Here is a 14,425-nt window from a genome sequence, read left to right on the forward strand (position 1 = left end):
GAAGCATATTGTCAAATTTTAAATTCATATAAAATCCTTTATTTGAAGTTGTTTTTCATGTTTAATTATTGCTCTGCAGTTTAGGTTTACATTGAGTTTCAGTATTAATATTGTCAGTGTTTCTGAATATTAAAAAGTGTGAGAATTGATTTCGATTCCTCAGTCATGTTTCATTGTGTTGAACTTATTCAGTTCATCTTCTGCTCATTCTGCTTTGTTTATGTTGTGAAACAAAATCACTTATTGTATTTAACTTTGTTTCTCCCTCATTGTGTATTGTTTATTACAAAAAGTCAATTAAAGTGTTGATTAAAGTGACCTCTCAGCATTTGATGATAAACACCACAAGTTTGTTTGTGTCATAATTGTCTGATATTTTATTCTGTGTGATAATCTGTGTTTTCAGAATGCGATGTGAAGAAACATTCAAATAGAGTTCCAGTCAAAACTTCATATTTTAATGTTAGATTCACTGTGTTGAAGACAATAATTTCTGCACATTAAAGTGTACACGTCGGTGTGATTAAAAATATGTTTTACTTGTAAATAGAAGCCTGCACCAGATTCACTACAAAATTATCCATAGTTGTAATATCACTCATCCACTTGATTTGCTCAATGTTTCAGTTGACACACAACCTCAGTCCACGTTCAGATGAAGGTCGACAAAGAGAAGGATTCAGTAGAGATTCAGGTTCCAGATCCAAAATATGATTAAAGCTTCAATCATCGACAAAAGAATCCACCTACTGCTACACAGGAGAAGCTAAATCCACTCAAAGTCTTTACATTCACTTCTTATGGAATTTACTCTTCTTCCTGTTCTTCCTGCCGGCTCCTTGTGCTGCTTTCTCTATCAGGATTTGCTGGTATTTCTTTTTGTTTTGACTGAAAAAGAGAAGAGAAAAATAAGATTTGATATTATTTACATTTAAGAGAGACGACAGTCAGAGTCATTACGAATACAAACAGTTCCCTTAAAGGGGATTTTGAAAAAGGAGAAACAGAATGTAACTTTGAGGTTTGGATCGAGGATCAGATCCAGGGCATTTTTCAACCTTTCGATTATTTATCAGAGAATAAGGCATGGATCTTTATGGGGGGAATCAGGCACGTTTAGGGAACTGATATTTATGAGTGTGTGAAATTTGGTGCAGAAAAATCCAGATCTGGTAAGTGGAAATGGTTTCATACGGGGGCTGTTGGGCCTCTGCGGAGGTATGAACTCTGCTGAGTGCCATTCTAGTTTTAAAGCTGTAAATTGTTGGTTAAAAAGAGTTTTTATTTAAAGTGACTGAGAAACAGAGAAATAACGACTGGCCCGAAGAAACGCTGCTTCTCCCAACACTTCCAGTGGCCTGAACCATGCAGGACATAATCACTCCACACACACACAGACTGATGCTGTTTGTCTGTGTGGCTCAACTTACTGTCTAAACTCAGCATCAGCCAGAAGCTCCTCCACCATCGTCCTCTTCCTCTCTTTCTTGGGAACACGGGAATGATAATAGTCGACTGGATTGTCCACCACTGTGCCAACCTGTGCACCACACACACATAAAACATGGTCAATTATAGTATGAAGTAAACAGTTATACCTTTGGAAGGTTAAAAGATAAGGATTTCCAAGTAAATGTGAAGGATTCGGTGGTTTTCTTTCCTGACCTGAAAATACTTGGGAAAACCGTCTCTGTCGTTCTTCTTGTAGAACCTCTTTGGGTCCATGGTGCTCCTCATCTTCAGGACTTGGAGGTCTCCTTTCAGCTCCTGAGTGAGCTCAGGGGCTTTCATATTGAACCAAGCATCTCCTGTACATTTCGCCCTCTCTGCCTGGGGAACACAGGTTCAGTTAATTCTAAAGCGGTTCGCTACGCACAATCGCACATACAGTATTTATGACCACAGCAGAGAATCTCTTGTACAATTTGTGAAATCAGTTAGGATTTGTAGGTAGAAATATAGCACTGCGGTTGTAAGCCTGCGCCAACCACCAGTGTTGAGCACGTTTCTAACACGCAACAGATGCAGAAATGAAGGAAAAAAACTAAAATAGTAAATAGCTTTTCTAGTCTTGATGACCACTCAAAGCGCTTTACAGTACAGATTATAGCCATGCATCCATTCACACACATAGTTCATACAGTGCCTTTTCTATGAGGGGCGATTCAGGGTTCAGTATCTTGCCCAAGGACACGTCGGCATGCAGCCACGGAAAGAAAATCCCAGGATGAAAAAGTGGAGCCACACACGTAGAGGACACCAAAGATGTCAGGAGAGCTTTTGGTGATGAGAGTTGACCTCAGTGTTGATGTGCTGTAAACACAAACACGTGATCTCCGCAGAGAAATTAATTCTATAGGCCTCTGTCTGCTGAACCAACCCCCCCCCCCCCCCCTCCTGAGATTTCTGTGTTGTTGTGAACAAGTCCCGCTGCGTTTAAGTGTGAAAGGCAAACACCAGAGAAAGTCAGGATCCATTTTATCCATTTGTTTGGACATTCTCCAGAGTTCTTAAAATGGCTTAAACAACCTGACAAAGCTGCCGACCGCTCTCAGCCATCATGAGACAGGACTGCGTGAGCAGATGGAGAACGCGTGTGTGCAGGTCAGCATCCTGCAGTGGATGCTGCTCACAGGATCCCTAACCCTAACCCCCGGTAAAATTGTACATATGGCCAACTGGCTTTGACATATACTGTCCAGGTAACACACTGAATCACTCAGATCTTAAAAACCACAGCGATCAGTTGTAAAACTTACTCTGTTCCTCAGCTTTACGGCTTGTTTGGATTCACTGTACGGCGGTACCGCGGCCATCTTTTCAAATTCTGGTCCGATCACACTGTTCTTCATCACCTGTGGACCACAACTAAAATAATCAATAATCAATTCTGCCGAGCGGCAAACAGTCCACGACTCTGACAGGAGGACAGATTCAAAAAGAACGAGTCACACAGTTACCTCATCTTGGATTTTCTTTTCCGTGGACGAAGTGGACGCAGCTTTTGAGTTGCTGGCACCGAAGTTGATGTACAAACCCCCCAACTCCTTCATTTTGATGCCCGGGTCGATGCGGGTGGAAAAATCTTTCCTGAAACAAAGTGACACAGACTTCATTCCTGGTATTAACATTCGTCTTTTGACTTTACTGCTATTAAAAGGCTGACACACCCGATGACACCAAGGTACAAGCGAAGATTATTGTTTTCATTTTAACAAACAGTCTGACAGAGCTTAATATATGATGGTTGTACAACTGTTCCTGGTCTCTCCTCTCTTTCCCATTTTCTCTGCTCAGCCCAACCGGTCGAGGCAGATGGTTAATGAGGGAGGTTTTCTCCCCAGTTGGGAAAGTGCTGCTCATTGTGGGAACTGTGTAAATTCTAAGATCTCATGCTCAGAGATCAGTGCTGATCTCTTTTCCCATCTATGAACATCTCTTACAAAAATGTATCTTTTTGGGGGTTTTGTTAAAAACATCAAAGATATTGTGTAAAGTCACTATTGTCCTTTAAACCATCATAAGTTGCAGAGTGATTAACTTCATTATTTACTTTTCTGTGAGTTGAAGTACATGTGTGTATTCCTATGTGATTGAACCAGGCTGAGGCCGTTACTTTTCTTTCACTTACAGCTGAGGATTTCGACACGAGAAGAGGATTTTTGCATCTTCGTCGTCATCATCATCATCCCCCTCCTCATCCACAAACTCCTCATCCTGCTCCTCCTGTTCAGCTTCTCTGTTTTGGGCCTCCTCTTCTTCTGTTGGTCTTTCTTTGTAGTACTGTTCGTCAGCTTCTTCTCCGGGCCGTGTGTCGATCATAAACAATCCTCCCACTGATGCAGCTGCTGATTCTGACGTCTTAGACGGTCCTGCTTCCTCTTCCTCTTTCCCGGATCCCAATTCCTCCTCATCGTCTCCAGAGACGTCCCCCTCCTCTTCATCGTCGCTGCTGTCCAGCAGGCTGATGACTTTAGTTTTCTGGACAATGACGTCTTTCTGCTGCTGTTCGGGTTCAGAATCCACTGTGATGGTTAGCTGCTGGCTGGATGTTACCTGGATGGACTCGACTTGGACATCGCTGGAGTCGACCACCTGCTGAGCATCTGTGTTCACTTCCATTTTCTCCTCATCACTGGGCCCAGCTTCTACAACTGCATCCTCACGCACAGCCTCATCTCCCTGTGATGAGTGTGTCCCCACATCAGCCGCCTCCATGGGTTGCTCGTCCTCCTCCTCCGCCGTGATTCCAGAGGCCTCCTCACATTCCGTTACTGTGACTGATTGGCAAGGCTTTAACGGCTCTGATGACTCCATTTCCTGCATCATTTCCACCTCTGAGGTGTTTTCGTCTTTTTTTTCAGCAGACAGCTCCTCCTGCTGGCCTTTGACCATTACTGCAGGCTCACTGACAACTTCCTTTTCCTCTTCATTTGTATCCACCTCATTGGATGTGAGATCAACTGTACTCGCAATGACTTCTTCCTTTTCCTCTTCATTTGACTTCACCTCATTGGATGAGAGATTAACTGTACTCGCAATAACTTCTTTCTCTTCTTCCTTTTCCTCTTCATTTGTATCCACCTCTTTTGATGTGAGATCGGCTTCCTTTCCATCTTCATTTTCGTCCAGCGTTAGGTTCATAGGTTCCTCTGACAGTGTGCGGTCTGCGTCCTCAGTGATCAGCGTGCGTTCTAACGTGGAGTCATTTAATGAGACGTCCTCTACAATCGGCTCGCAGACATTGGTTAGAACAATTGAAAGATCTCTCATGGACTTTCTAGTTACCCGAACACCTCGACTGCTGTTCCCTGAGCCTGTGCGGCTGCTGCAGGGAGTTCCTCTGTCCGTCAGGTCAGAGTCCGAGTCCAAGGCTTTGGGGCCTTGGGGTTGTGCCCTGCCCCGACTACGAGTGGCTTTACTGTAAGTGGGCCCTGACTCAAACCCATCAGAGCTGGGAGACAGGGAATCACTCACGTTCACAGTCACTGATGCCTTTCCTCTTGCTGCCCTGGTCTGTCGCCCTCTCCGAGGGGAGGAATAAGAGCAGTCCGAGCCCTCGTCGAGGTCTATAGGGATGACATGTGCTGATCTTCTGGACCTTGTGGATCTGCGGATGGTGGACCTAGTCACCGCAGCGTCTGTGACACTTGATGCGCAGCTGTCAGCATCTGAGACCTCCGAATCCTCAGTTTGTTGTTTAGCAGCTGATCTGTTGGGAGCGGTTTTCCTCACACTTCTGGTGACTCTCTTCGATACGACTTCTGCTGCCTCAAGAGGAGCCAGAGCCAGTTCAGGAGATGCCGGAGCCAGTTCAGGAGATGCTGGGGCCAGGTCACGAGATGCAGGAGCCCTCTTTTTCCTGGTGCTCCTTCGAATAATTTGACCATCATTCGATGCAGACACTACAGAGGAGCACGACTCCACCTCAGACATCTCCTCATCCTCCTGGCTGACTGCTCGGGGCGGTGCTTTCCTGCCTCTGGTCTGTGTCGACGGTAGTTCGATGACGGACAGTGCAGAGCCGCAGGACCCAGCGTCTGACAAGTCTCCTTCATGGGTTGAGTCCACGGGTGTGCAGGACTGCTCTGGACTGTGGAGTCTGGCAGCTCTGGTGCATCTTTTAATCAAGGAGGGCGGCGGAGATGCTGGAGATCCTCTGCTACTTTCCTCAAGCTGGTGGCTAGTCTCCACAAGGGCATCATGGGTAGGACTCTCTGCTTGTTTAGCAGTTCTTCTTGATCTTCTAACAGTGGAGGGAGTGGCCTGCGTGACAGAGAAGAGCTGGTAAAAAGATGTTTCTAGAGCAGACAGAAAATAACAAGATAGGGCTGCTGCTATTCCACCTTTTTTCTTGTTACTACCAAAGACCAAAATCAACAGTGTACTACATTCCGTCTTTCTCTCACTTCTTTATATGTCCTGAAGTTATGAACTGTAAACATTACGTTTACTTCAGCGAGAAGTGATTTAATCGATTGGGGATTATTTTCTGCTGCATATCATGACATGTTTAGAGATCTACAGCGACTTTTCAGAATAATGACGGATGATTACATCTGATGCACTATATGTTTTTAATAGCTCATGGAAGCTAATTGAGCTCGGTGCCATCACACAGACAATCATTTTGAAGTTAATCAATCATCAGAAAAATGAAGAATACACAATAACCTAAGGGCAATCCATGATGTGCTATAACGTGAATGTGTCAGACAGGATGTTAAAAGGTAATTTTTAAGACACACTGTAAGAATGATACAAATTATTGATATATAGGTTTTCTTGTGTAAATCTGAACGTTTCTCATAACGAACTGTGGAAGTTTGAGGAATTGACAGAATGACCCACATTTAATTATATATATAATCTACTACACGTATCAGATCACTGATGTTTATAAAAAAGGATGATTTGGAGTTATTTATAAATAAGGGAGGGAAAACAACAACAACTGGGAGCTTACACCCCCCTTCTTGTAATAAAACACTATTCTAATTCTAGGGACAACTGTATAATGTCTCTGTTTGTTGTAGTGTTCGCTTTTCTTCCACTTCCTGTTAAAATGTCCGACTCACTGGTTCAGTTCAGTCCCTGATCAGATCCAATAAAACATGTTTCACGTTAAACTCCTCTAAACAATAACATCAAACATTGACAAACTCCACGCTGGAAACAAACGTGTCCACGTGTCTCCTCTCGCCAGGTTAAAAACCACATGACAGACTCGTCTCAGCTCGGACCGAAGCAGAGCATCACCTCTGAACATCTACACGTTTAAATCTCATCTGTGCTCCACACTTACCGGGACGTCTGAGGACTGGTCGGGGTTAGTTTTCGCTGGAGAGCTCACACTCACTCCTCTCCTGGTGGACACCATCTTGGACGCTGCTGGCGCCCGTCCCCACGCTCTCATTTCCGGTATCAGGGTTAGTTAGACTCGATCAGCCGCATCACAGAATAAACCAGGCCTGAGCAGACGATCACAGAGCAGTGACCAGAGACTGTGTTCCTAAAATACACTTATATTTCCAACAATAATAATAATATAAATTATAACAACTATTTTAGAATAAATCGAGCTCAAAGTGCTTTACAGTATAGATAGAAAAAATAACGTGTTGAAATAATTCAATTCTAAATAATGTAAATCCTATGAGAAAAAACATTTGAAGTAGTATAGGAAAATGTTAAAATTACATTTAAAAGCAAAGGAAATGAAAAAAGGAAAAATGTGTTCTGCATATAGTTATTTAGGAAATACAATAATGCATATTAACAGAAAAGAAAGAAAGAGGTAAAAAACACAGGAGAAAAAAAAATACATTTTTCAAGTTTTCCTTTAAAGTCATTTCATTAATTAGGTTCTCTGATATTTAGCAGCAGTCTGTTCCACAACTTGGAGAGTAGTTCATAAAAGCTGCATCTCTGACTTTCTTTGGGCTGCATTGGAACCTCTAATTCAGATTACCTCAGTGTTCTAGAGGCAACGTAGTTAACTAGAGAGTCAGCTGTGTAACTCTAGTCCATTCAGGGACTTGTATGTAAGGAGGAGAAGCTGAAAGTCACACCCTGATCTAATCCTGCCGCCTCATCCATGTCAGTGAATGGGACATAGGCCAAATTAAAAAAGGTTGGTTTCTGTCATTTCAGGTTGTTATCACATGGTAAATTTCGTTTTAATTACTAACGATTTGATGCTATAAAAACAGGGTTAAATGTCATGATTGACAGCTGAGACCTGATTGGTCGAGTGTACGATGGGGCAAGATGGAAGAGTTCGTATCCTGGATGTTTTGGCATCATTTCTGCATAGTGGGAGGAAGTTGAGAAACGTGGACCACCTTTGATGGTATCGACTATTTGGACAGCCTCCATAGACACATACTTCTGTTGTGTTTTAAGCTACTTGAAGCCTAAATTTCCATCGGAATGTATGTGCAAAGAAGAGTTTAGAAAGACACTGTGCACTACATAGAGTCTCCAGCAGATGGAGGTGCAGGCCAGTGACTGCGATTCAACTTCTACCACATCTGTAATTAAAACGTCAATTCGGTTTCCTCAGGTTAATCACCAGCTTTCATCTTTACAGTTAAAGGAAATATGAGCTTGATGAACTCAGTGTAACAGGTTAAAAGTCTGTTGGCTCAGCAGTACACACATGTGAAAGGTCAGTTTTACTATGTTACATTGTTTTTATGACACCTAACAGTTATTGCATCATCACTCACTCACTCACCTTCCACTATATTAAAAACACCAGTGTCAACATTACAAAGGTGTTTTTCATAATTTTAATAAAGCCAGGTCATGATATACAGATATATGAGAGCATTAAATATGTTTACAGCGCAACAGATAATTTGTCTTCATGAGATCTGACCCTGTCTGGAAAAAACCAAGCATGATTCGTAAACAATAACTTCTTTCTCAGAGGGAACATTCTACCTCATCTGAGTTCGACAGTTTCCAGTGATAGAATAACAACACATAGATGACATCGGCCTATTTCTGTCAATCTCAAAACAGTGCTGAAATTTCAACCCTCAAATTAATCACATGAGCGTTGGGGAGGAATATATTTCAATGCATCGTCAGAAATATTGCATGGTTAGAAAACACAACAGTTTAAAGTTATACTTTTACAGTTGCCGTTTAACCAGTTAAAAGTCTGCATCATAAAATAAACCGCTCATATATATTTGGGTATTGAAATGTGAAAGTGCATGTTTTTCTTAATTGTGGAATGCAATGGTGTCATATACAGCAGTAACAACCAAAACTGCACAAATATAAAACTTTTTTCACACTATATTAGTTTTCCATTTATTCTTTTAAAAATGTTTGGAATTTTTTTTTGCTAAAAACAATAGATTTCTAGCCTTTTCAATCATAATCTTTTCATTCAGACTCAACATGTTTAAAGCTCGATTCACACAGACCCAGTGGAGACAAAGCAGGTAGGAGGATAGAAGGAGAAAAAGTTGAGGCACTTCACATGAGAACAGGGTCAGGGAACCTTCATCTTGGATCAACCGTAATTTTCCCATAGTTAGAGCAGCCTCTGCTGTGGTGGTAAAATACTATCAGTGTACTGGTCATGGTGAAACATGAGTTTAACAGTCTTGTCTCTCCAAACTGAAGGTGGGGTTCATATCGCGTATTCAGCTACAATTTTTGATCTCACTGAGACGATGTGATGGATACCTGCATCTGTTAAACCGAACAAATCATATAAGACGAAGATGGAACCTTATCTGTAAGATAAATCAATGACTTCAGGACCCATTTTGAATAGCAGCATCCAGTTTTCAGCGCCATTACTGCATGTTGTGTGTGTGTTGGTGTGTGTGTGTGAGAGAGAATGAAAATGTGAATGAAAATGGCTTCATCCTGGTCGTCTTCTCTGGTGTGGGTGTGCTAGGGGCTTGCCTTCCTTGCACTGACAAGGTAGCCTTTAGACTTGATGATGCCCCTGCTCTTGACAATAATGGAGTAACGCAGGACCCATTCCAGCCTCCAGTCAGCGATGTTCAGATCTTGTGTTCCCTCCTTCAACGCCTCTTTGAAGGTGGCTGCTGACATCAGCTCTGAGGACAGAAACACGAAGCAGAGAGATGAGCGGTTTAAATTAAAACAGGTTCATGTGAACTCTGCTGTTCACACTATGCAAAGCACATACAAATTAAATACACTAATGCTGCAGTTCACCCCACCTACAATGCATTAACTCATCTCTTTGTGATAAAGCATAAAGGGATAAAGCTGGAGTTTTTATAAATGTGTCATCTTCAGTCGATCTGTGAACCTCATGCCTAATTTGGGAAGATCAAACAAACTCTTCTCACTGGCAAAAAGAAATGAATGATCTCTCACCTTTGGGATCACTGTGTGTGAGCAGCTGGATGTCAAACTCTTTAGCAAAAGCTGTGAGGTCAGGAGGCATCACACAGCAGGAGGCCAGGTTGACCTGGTTACTGCTCGGCTTCACCTGCTCCAGAGGAAAGATGGTCAGTGATTGGTTTCACAAACAAAAAACAGCCATTCTGACCTTTATATAAGAATCAACATCACTGTTTCCTCTGGATTAGGCCTCGCATGTATAATATCCCCACTGACCTTCGACCAGTTGTAAAGCTGTTCCAGCAGATCTTTGTCCAGGTCAGAGGTGCCAATGGCAGCGATCCTCTGGCTCGTCACCAGGGTCTCCAGCTCCTCCCAGGCTGGCTGAAGGTGAGCCAGTGTTTGACCGTCACCCTCCAGGGGCCCAGGTGGCGCTATGATAACAGAGTCAAGCTGGGACACTGCCAGAGTCTGGCAGGCTATGAGGGAGAGACAAACACAGCTTAAGTACATAGAGACCAAATCAAAGTTTTGCTCATGAGATTAAAAAAAAAACTCACCCATCTCCACTGCATCTCTGATGGACGACTGAAGTGACTCACACAGGAACAGCTTGACTGAAAAAACAAGGCAAACATGTTGTCCATCACATACTGTAGGACTTAATAAATCATTGGTTCTACTTTTTACTTACTTAATAATGTATGCATTTTTTTTTAGCCAAAAAAGAGGATCTTTTTAACTAATTATTTGAAGCGGGTACCTTTTTCTGAATTAACTCTATTATAAATTATAAATAATGAATGTAGACCATTATAAACAACTTATACCAACTTTCTCACTTATTAAAAATGACTGAAGTAACCTGAACATGTTCATGAAAGCCGACTGAATGTGACAGCTAATAGATTGAAAGCTGCTCTAGCAGACGACAGAGCAGAAGTACAGACCTGAAACCTTCACCTCCTCCCTCTCCTCAGGTGTGATGGCGTCTGTGGGCTGGGGAATGGAGCAGTCCAGTGTATCTGTGAAGTTCTGCATGAAATGAAAAGCACTTTAGAGACTAATACTAATTTTGTGAAATATGAAAGATTACACGCTTCTGTCTGTAAAAGCGCTGACTTTTCTATTCAAACATCATTGTGTTACTAAATGTCGATGCAGTTGTTTTCGGCTGAAACCAGCTGTGAGAAGCATCGTCATCACAACAATCTGACATCAGACACATTACCAAAGTGATATACGTGCTCAATAATTTTGCGTTGCCCTTCAAAATTGAAATTGCCCTTTATTGAAAATGTGAAAGTGTGTGACAGTGCTGTTGTGAATATTATTTAATCTGAAAGAAGTTCACACCTGTACCATGTTGTGTGTAAAATGGAAGTGTGTTACGTGTCAGTGAAAAGACCTTTGTGACTTATGTGAGCTTATTTTAGACTTGAGTCCATTATGTTGAATTTACATGACATTAACATAATGTGTTGTTGGTTTGACAGGTGTTTAGAACAACAGAGCACAAGCACAACAAACGTTGAGCTTTATGATATAAACATGTTACACAGCATTTTCAAAGTGTTGTTCTAAAAGATATGCAGCAAACACAACTTGAGGAATCACTGCTCCACAAGTAAAGGACGTTTCTACAAGCTTTGTTTTTGCAAGTATTTTTGACCCCCAGTTCACCTCTTTTAAACCATCCCCATTTGATTCCAATGGGTGTGGTCATAAAAGGCAGATTAGCTGAGCCTCGCAAAACTAGCTGCAGCCGGGGTGAGTTCAGCAGAAATGGTGGGTCACTGCAGTGGGTCCTGCAGCCTTTTTAATAATGACTTCAGGCTTTTCAGAAAACTTTGATGAAAGCAAATTATCCCATAGGGACTCTTTGCAGAAATCACATCACAGTTAATAGACAAAAACTCTAGGGCAAAGTTTTTGAGCCCCCACCCCACCCAGCGCCCAACCCAACAAGCAGACGCACGCTTGGAATGGAGCCTTTAGCAGGCAGCGCTGCATGAACATTCATGGTGACAGCGTCTTTTCACTGAGCCAAGAGGACGCCTTTGAAGTCCATCCATACACTCGTTTTATTTTTTCAAGCACTGGAATTCTACCGCCCCAGAGCATAGTAGCTGGGTTCAAATACTAGTGTGTGATCTTTTCACAGCAAATCATGAAATGCAAGTAAAACTGGTTGATAAAAGGTCTCAACTTTCCCAATGAGAGACCAGCAGCGCAACAATTGTGCGCTGTGAAAACTCTAAGTGTCACCCCACCTCACTTGACGGCTTTGTGGTGGAAAACCAGTCCCTCAGTGTAGCTTGAATGCAGTCTTGAAGCTGAAATAGCAAATAGGAAAGAGCAGAGGGTTAGATTTACATGGGGAGTTTTAAGAAAGGATCCGAGGAACTAAGTTGAAGCTTAAGGCTTTTTATTCTCAGCAGAATCCACACTCACATCTGGAGAGCTGCTGTGTGATTTAAATGACGACAACAGCTGGACAACCCTTGTAACAATGAGAGAATGGGGCTGAACATAGTTTAAAAACTTCCGCTCTGATGCTGTGCTGATATCACATAGGATGGATGGATAGTAGAGATAGGGCAGAGTCTCACGCTAACATCATGCAAGTGATTAGGTCACTGGACAACTCAAGATGGTTTTAAGAAGGTAGTGTGAAGGTTTAAAACTACTGATTTCACAATATAGTGCTATTACCATAAAACTTGGTTTTAATTAACTTCGGACAGCAGACCTTGGCCGACAAGTTTGTTTAGAAAAAGCTACGCTCGCCAGTGGAAAATTACAACTTGGACGAGTGTGTGAACAGTATCTACAGAATCCTATCTGATGTGTGTCATCATGACTGAAGAATCCAGGCCTTCTACATTTTAATTCTAAGAATGGAAATTATGTTTTTGATCTCCTTGTTTTGGCAGCTCAGTTTTTACATGTGGGCTCCAACCCTATAGTTTTAATTTGCAGCAGGAAAACTGTAAAATTCAGGAGGCTGTTATGTAGTAAAACCAAAAGTAGTCTGATAGTGTTGCAAGTCTAATTATTGGACTTCTATTGCATTTCCATTTCCCCTCTTGGCTTTATTCTCAAGTCGGTGATTCTCTACACAAGTAAATTGTTGCCTGAGCAGGTATTTCCTGTCTGATGTTTAAAAGAAACAAGGTAAACGTATTTCAGGTTTTAAATTGACAGAGACCAGCCACTGTTTGAGTTATCTGACCCTGCAGGAAGTGTGTCAGCGCTTAACAGCTGTTCTCTACTACTGTTCACACAAAATCTATAGGATGGATTACCACGAAATTTGGTGGAAGGGTGTTGAGCCCCAGCTCCTTGGAGAGTAGAGGTACTACTTTTCTATGTTTGATGTTTAGATAGTGAGCTGGACAGAAACAAGCAATGTGAAGGTCAAATTAGGATCCAAGAGAGAAAAGGTATAAATCTAAGTCGGTATCTGCTTTGAATTGTGCTAAACCTGTGACCTTCAATAGATTTAGATAACAGTTTATTGAATCTGGTGATGCCATCTGTTCTGGTTAGAAATTAATTTAGAGAGAGTAACAGAAGCACCTGTCTGCAGGTGATGTGCCGAGTTCAGAGTTAACAGCAAACATTCAACACACACTTCCTTAAACAGGAGCCTCCACAAGTAGCACCTGTTTCAAAAGTGTCTCTTTGTAAACGACCCAAACGTGGCTAACAGGCTAATTTCGGCTAACACAAATAAAAGCTGGTTAGACATTCAGCCGGACGTTGCCCAGCAGGCTAAGCTAATAAGCTACTACGGTGAGGAAGCTGCACTCAACCCAGACATGTTGATATGTGGACCGGGAGCTCACCTCCTCGCTGGGGGAGCCCGGGCACTTCTTCTTCAGCCGGCTGCGGTTCACCAGGTTCCCGGTGTGGAGCCGCAGGGTCTTGGCGTGGTCCATCCACATCTTCGCCCCGGTGGTGTTGTCGGTGTTTGGAGGGTCCATGTGGTTCTGGCTGCTGCTAGCTGTGCCCGAGTTGCTAAACCGGTGTCCGCTGGTGGAGCCGAGCTCAGACAGGTGCTGTCACTGCGCCGCCGAGCCGCTGAGTGATGAAGGAACACACTCAACACACAACAAACACACACACAACTGTTTAAGAATTACTGGAGTCAGGATGACTTGCAGGAGCGTTGAGTGACCCAAGGCGGCTGCTGCTCTACAGCCGCTGTTCTGTGGGGGGGTGTCCCGCAAGACAAGGGGACGAATCCTGGAGGAATGGACTGCGCCAGGAAACGAGACAGGGCTGCTTCCAATCCACGGACTGGATCCCTGTGCTGGGACAGGCTCTGCTCCGACCGCTAGGTGGTGATGTAGGGTTTTCTAATAGTTTTTGTTAAGCTGCCTACATTCACGCAACAAGCCCTTAACCCTAGAACACTAATGTAAAATGAGATACACCAAAACTAACGTAGGGTACATTTTACCCGATATAATATACCCGATAAAAAATACTTCTCATTAAAAAATATTAATGTACAACAATACATGGCAATTTGAAGTACTCTACTTTGATATTCCCCGATGCAACATCTAATAAA

The 14,425-nt window shown here is 42.6% G+C and overlaps 2 protein-coding genes across 2 annotated transcripts; both read right to left on the bottom strand.

Annotated features, from left to right (window-relative positions):
- Nucleotides 1-436: 436 nt before the first annotated feature.
- dnttip2 (deoxynucleotidyltransferase, terminal, interacting protein 2) lies at nt 437-6,894 on the bottom strand. The gene is made up of 7 exons (XM_061078460.1): nt 6,806-6,894; nt 3,632-5,766; nt 2,961-3,090; nt 2,760-2,855; nt 1,666-1,830; nt 1,431-1,540; nt 437-888 (listed from the first exon to the last, which is right to left on the bottom strand). Exons 1-7 carry the CDS (start codon nt 6,878-6,880, stop codon nt 792-794), a joined length of 2,808 nt encoding a protein of 935 aa, XP_060934443.1. The 5' UTR covers nt 6,881-6,894; the 3' UTR covers nt 437-791.
- Nucleotides 6,895-8,287: 1,393 nt separating this feature from the next.
- Nucleotides 8,288-14,051, bottom strand: gclm (glutamate-cysteine ligase, modifier subunit). Its single transcript, XM_061077939.1, has 7 exons — nt 13,695-14,051; nt 12,117-12,179; nt 10,794-10,878; nt 10,404-10,460; nt 10,120-10,322; nt 9,877-9,991; nt 8,288-9,590 (listed from the first exon to the last, which is right to left on the bottom strand). The coding sequence occupies exons 1-7, from the start codon at nt 13,830-13,832 to the stop codon at nt 9,421-9,423; spliced, it is 831 nt and encodes a 276-aa protein (XP_060933922.1). The 5' UTR covers nt 13,833-14,051; the 3' UTR covers nt 8,288-9,420.
- Nucleotides 14,052-14,425: the final 374 nt, after the last annotated feature.

Source organism: Limanda limanda, chromosome 9 (genome assembly GCF_963576545.1).
Source record: "Limanda limanda chromosome 9, fLimLim1.1, whole genome shotgun sequence".
NCBI classification, from domain to species: Eukaryota; Metazoa; Chordata; class Actinopteri; order Pleuronectiformes; family Pleuronectidae; genus Limanda; species Limanda limanda.

Bases quoted from the DNA above. Each gene is read 5' to 3' on its own strand.
- dnttip2 (XM_061078460.1), bottom strand. From the start codon at position 6,880: ATGGTGTCCACCAGGAGAGGAGTGAGTGTGAGCTCTCCAGCGAAAACT. The intron at 5,767-6,805 runs GTAAGTGTGGAG...TCTGTCACGCAG, and splicing joins ACCAGTCCTCAGACGTCCCG to GCCACTCCCTCCACTGTTAG. The intron at 3,091-3,631 runs GTAAGTGAAAGA...ACTTTGTTTCAG, and splicing joins TCGTGTCGAAATCCTCAGCT to GAAAGATTTTTCCACCCGCA.
- gclm (XM_061077939.1), bottom strand. From the start codon at position 13,832: ATGGACCCTCCAAACACCGACAACACCACCGGGGCGAAGATGTGGATG. The intron at 10,461-10,793 runs GTCTGTACTTCT...TTGTTTTTTCAG, and splicing joins GGAGGAGGTGAAGGTTTCAG to TCAAGCTGTTCCTGTGTGAG. The intron at 9,992-10,119 runs GTCAGTGGGGAT...CCTCTGGAGCAG, and splicing joins AGCTTTACAACTGGTCGAAG to GTGAAGCCGAGCAGTAACCA.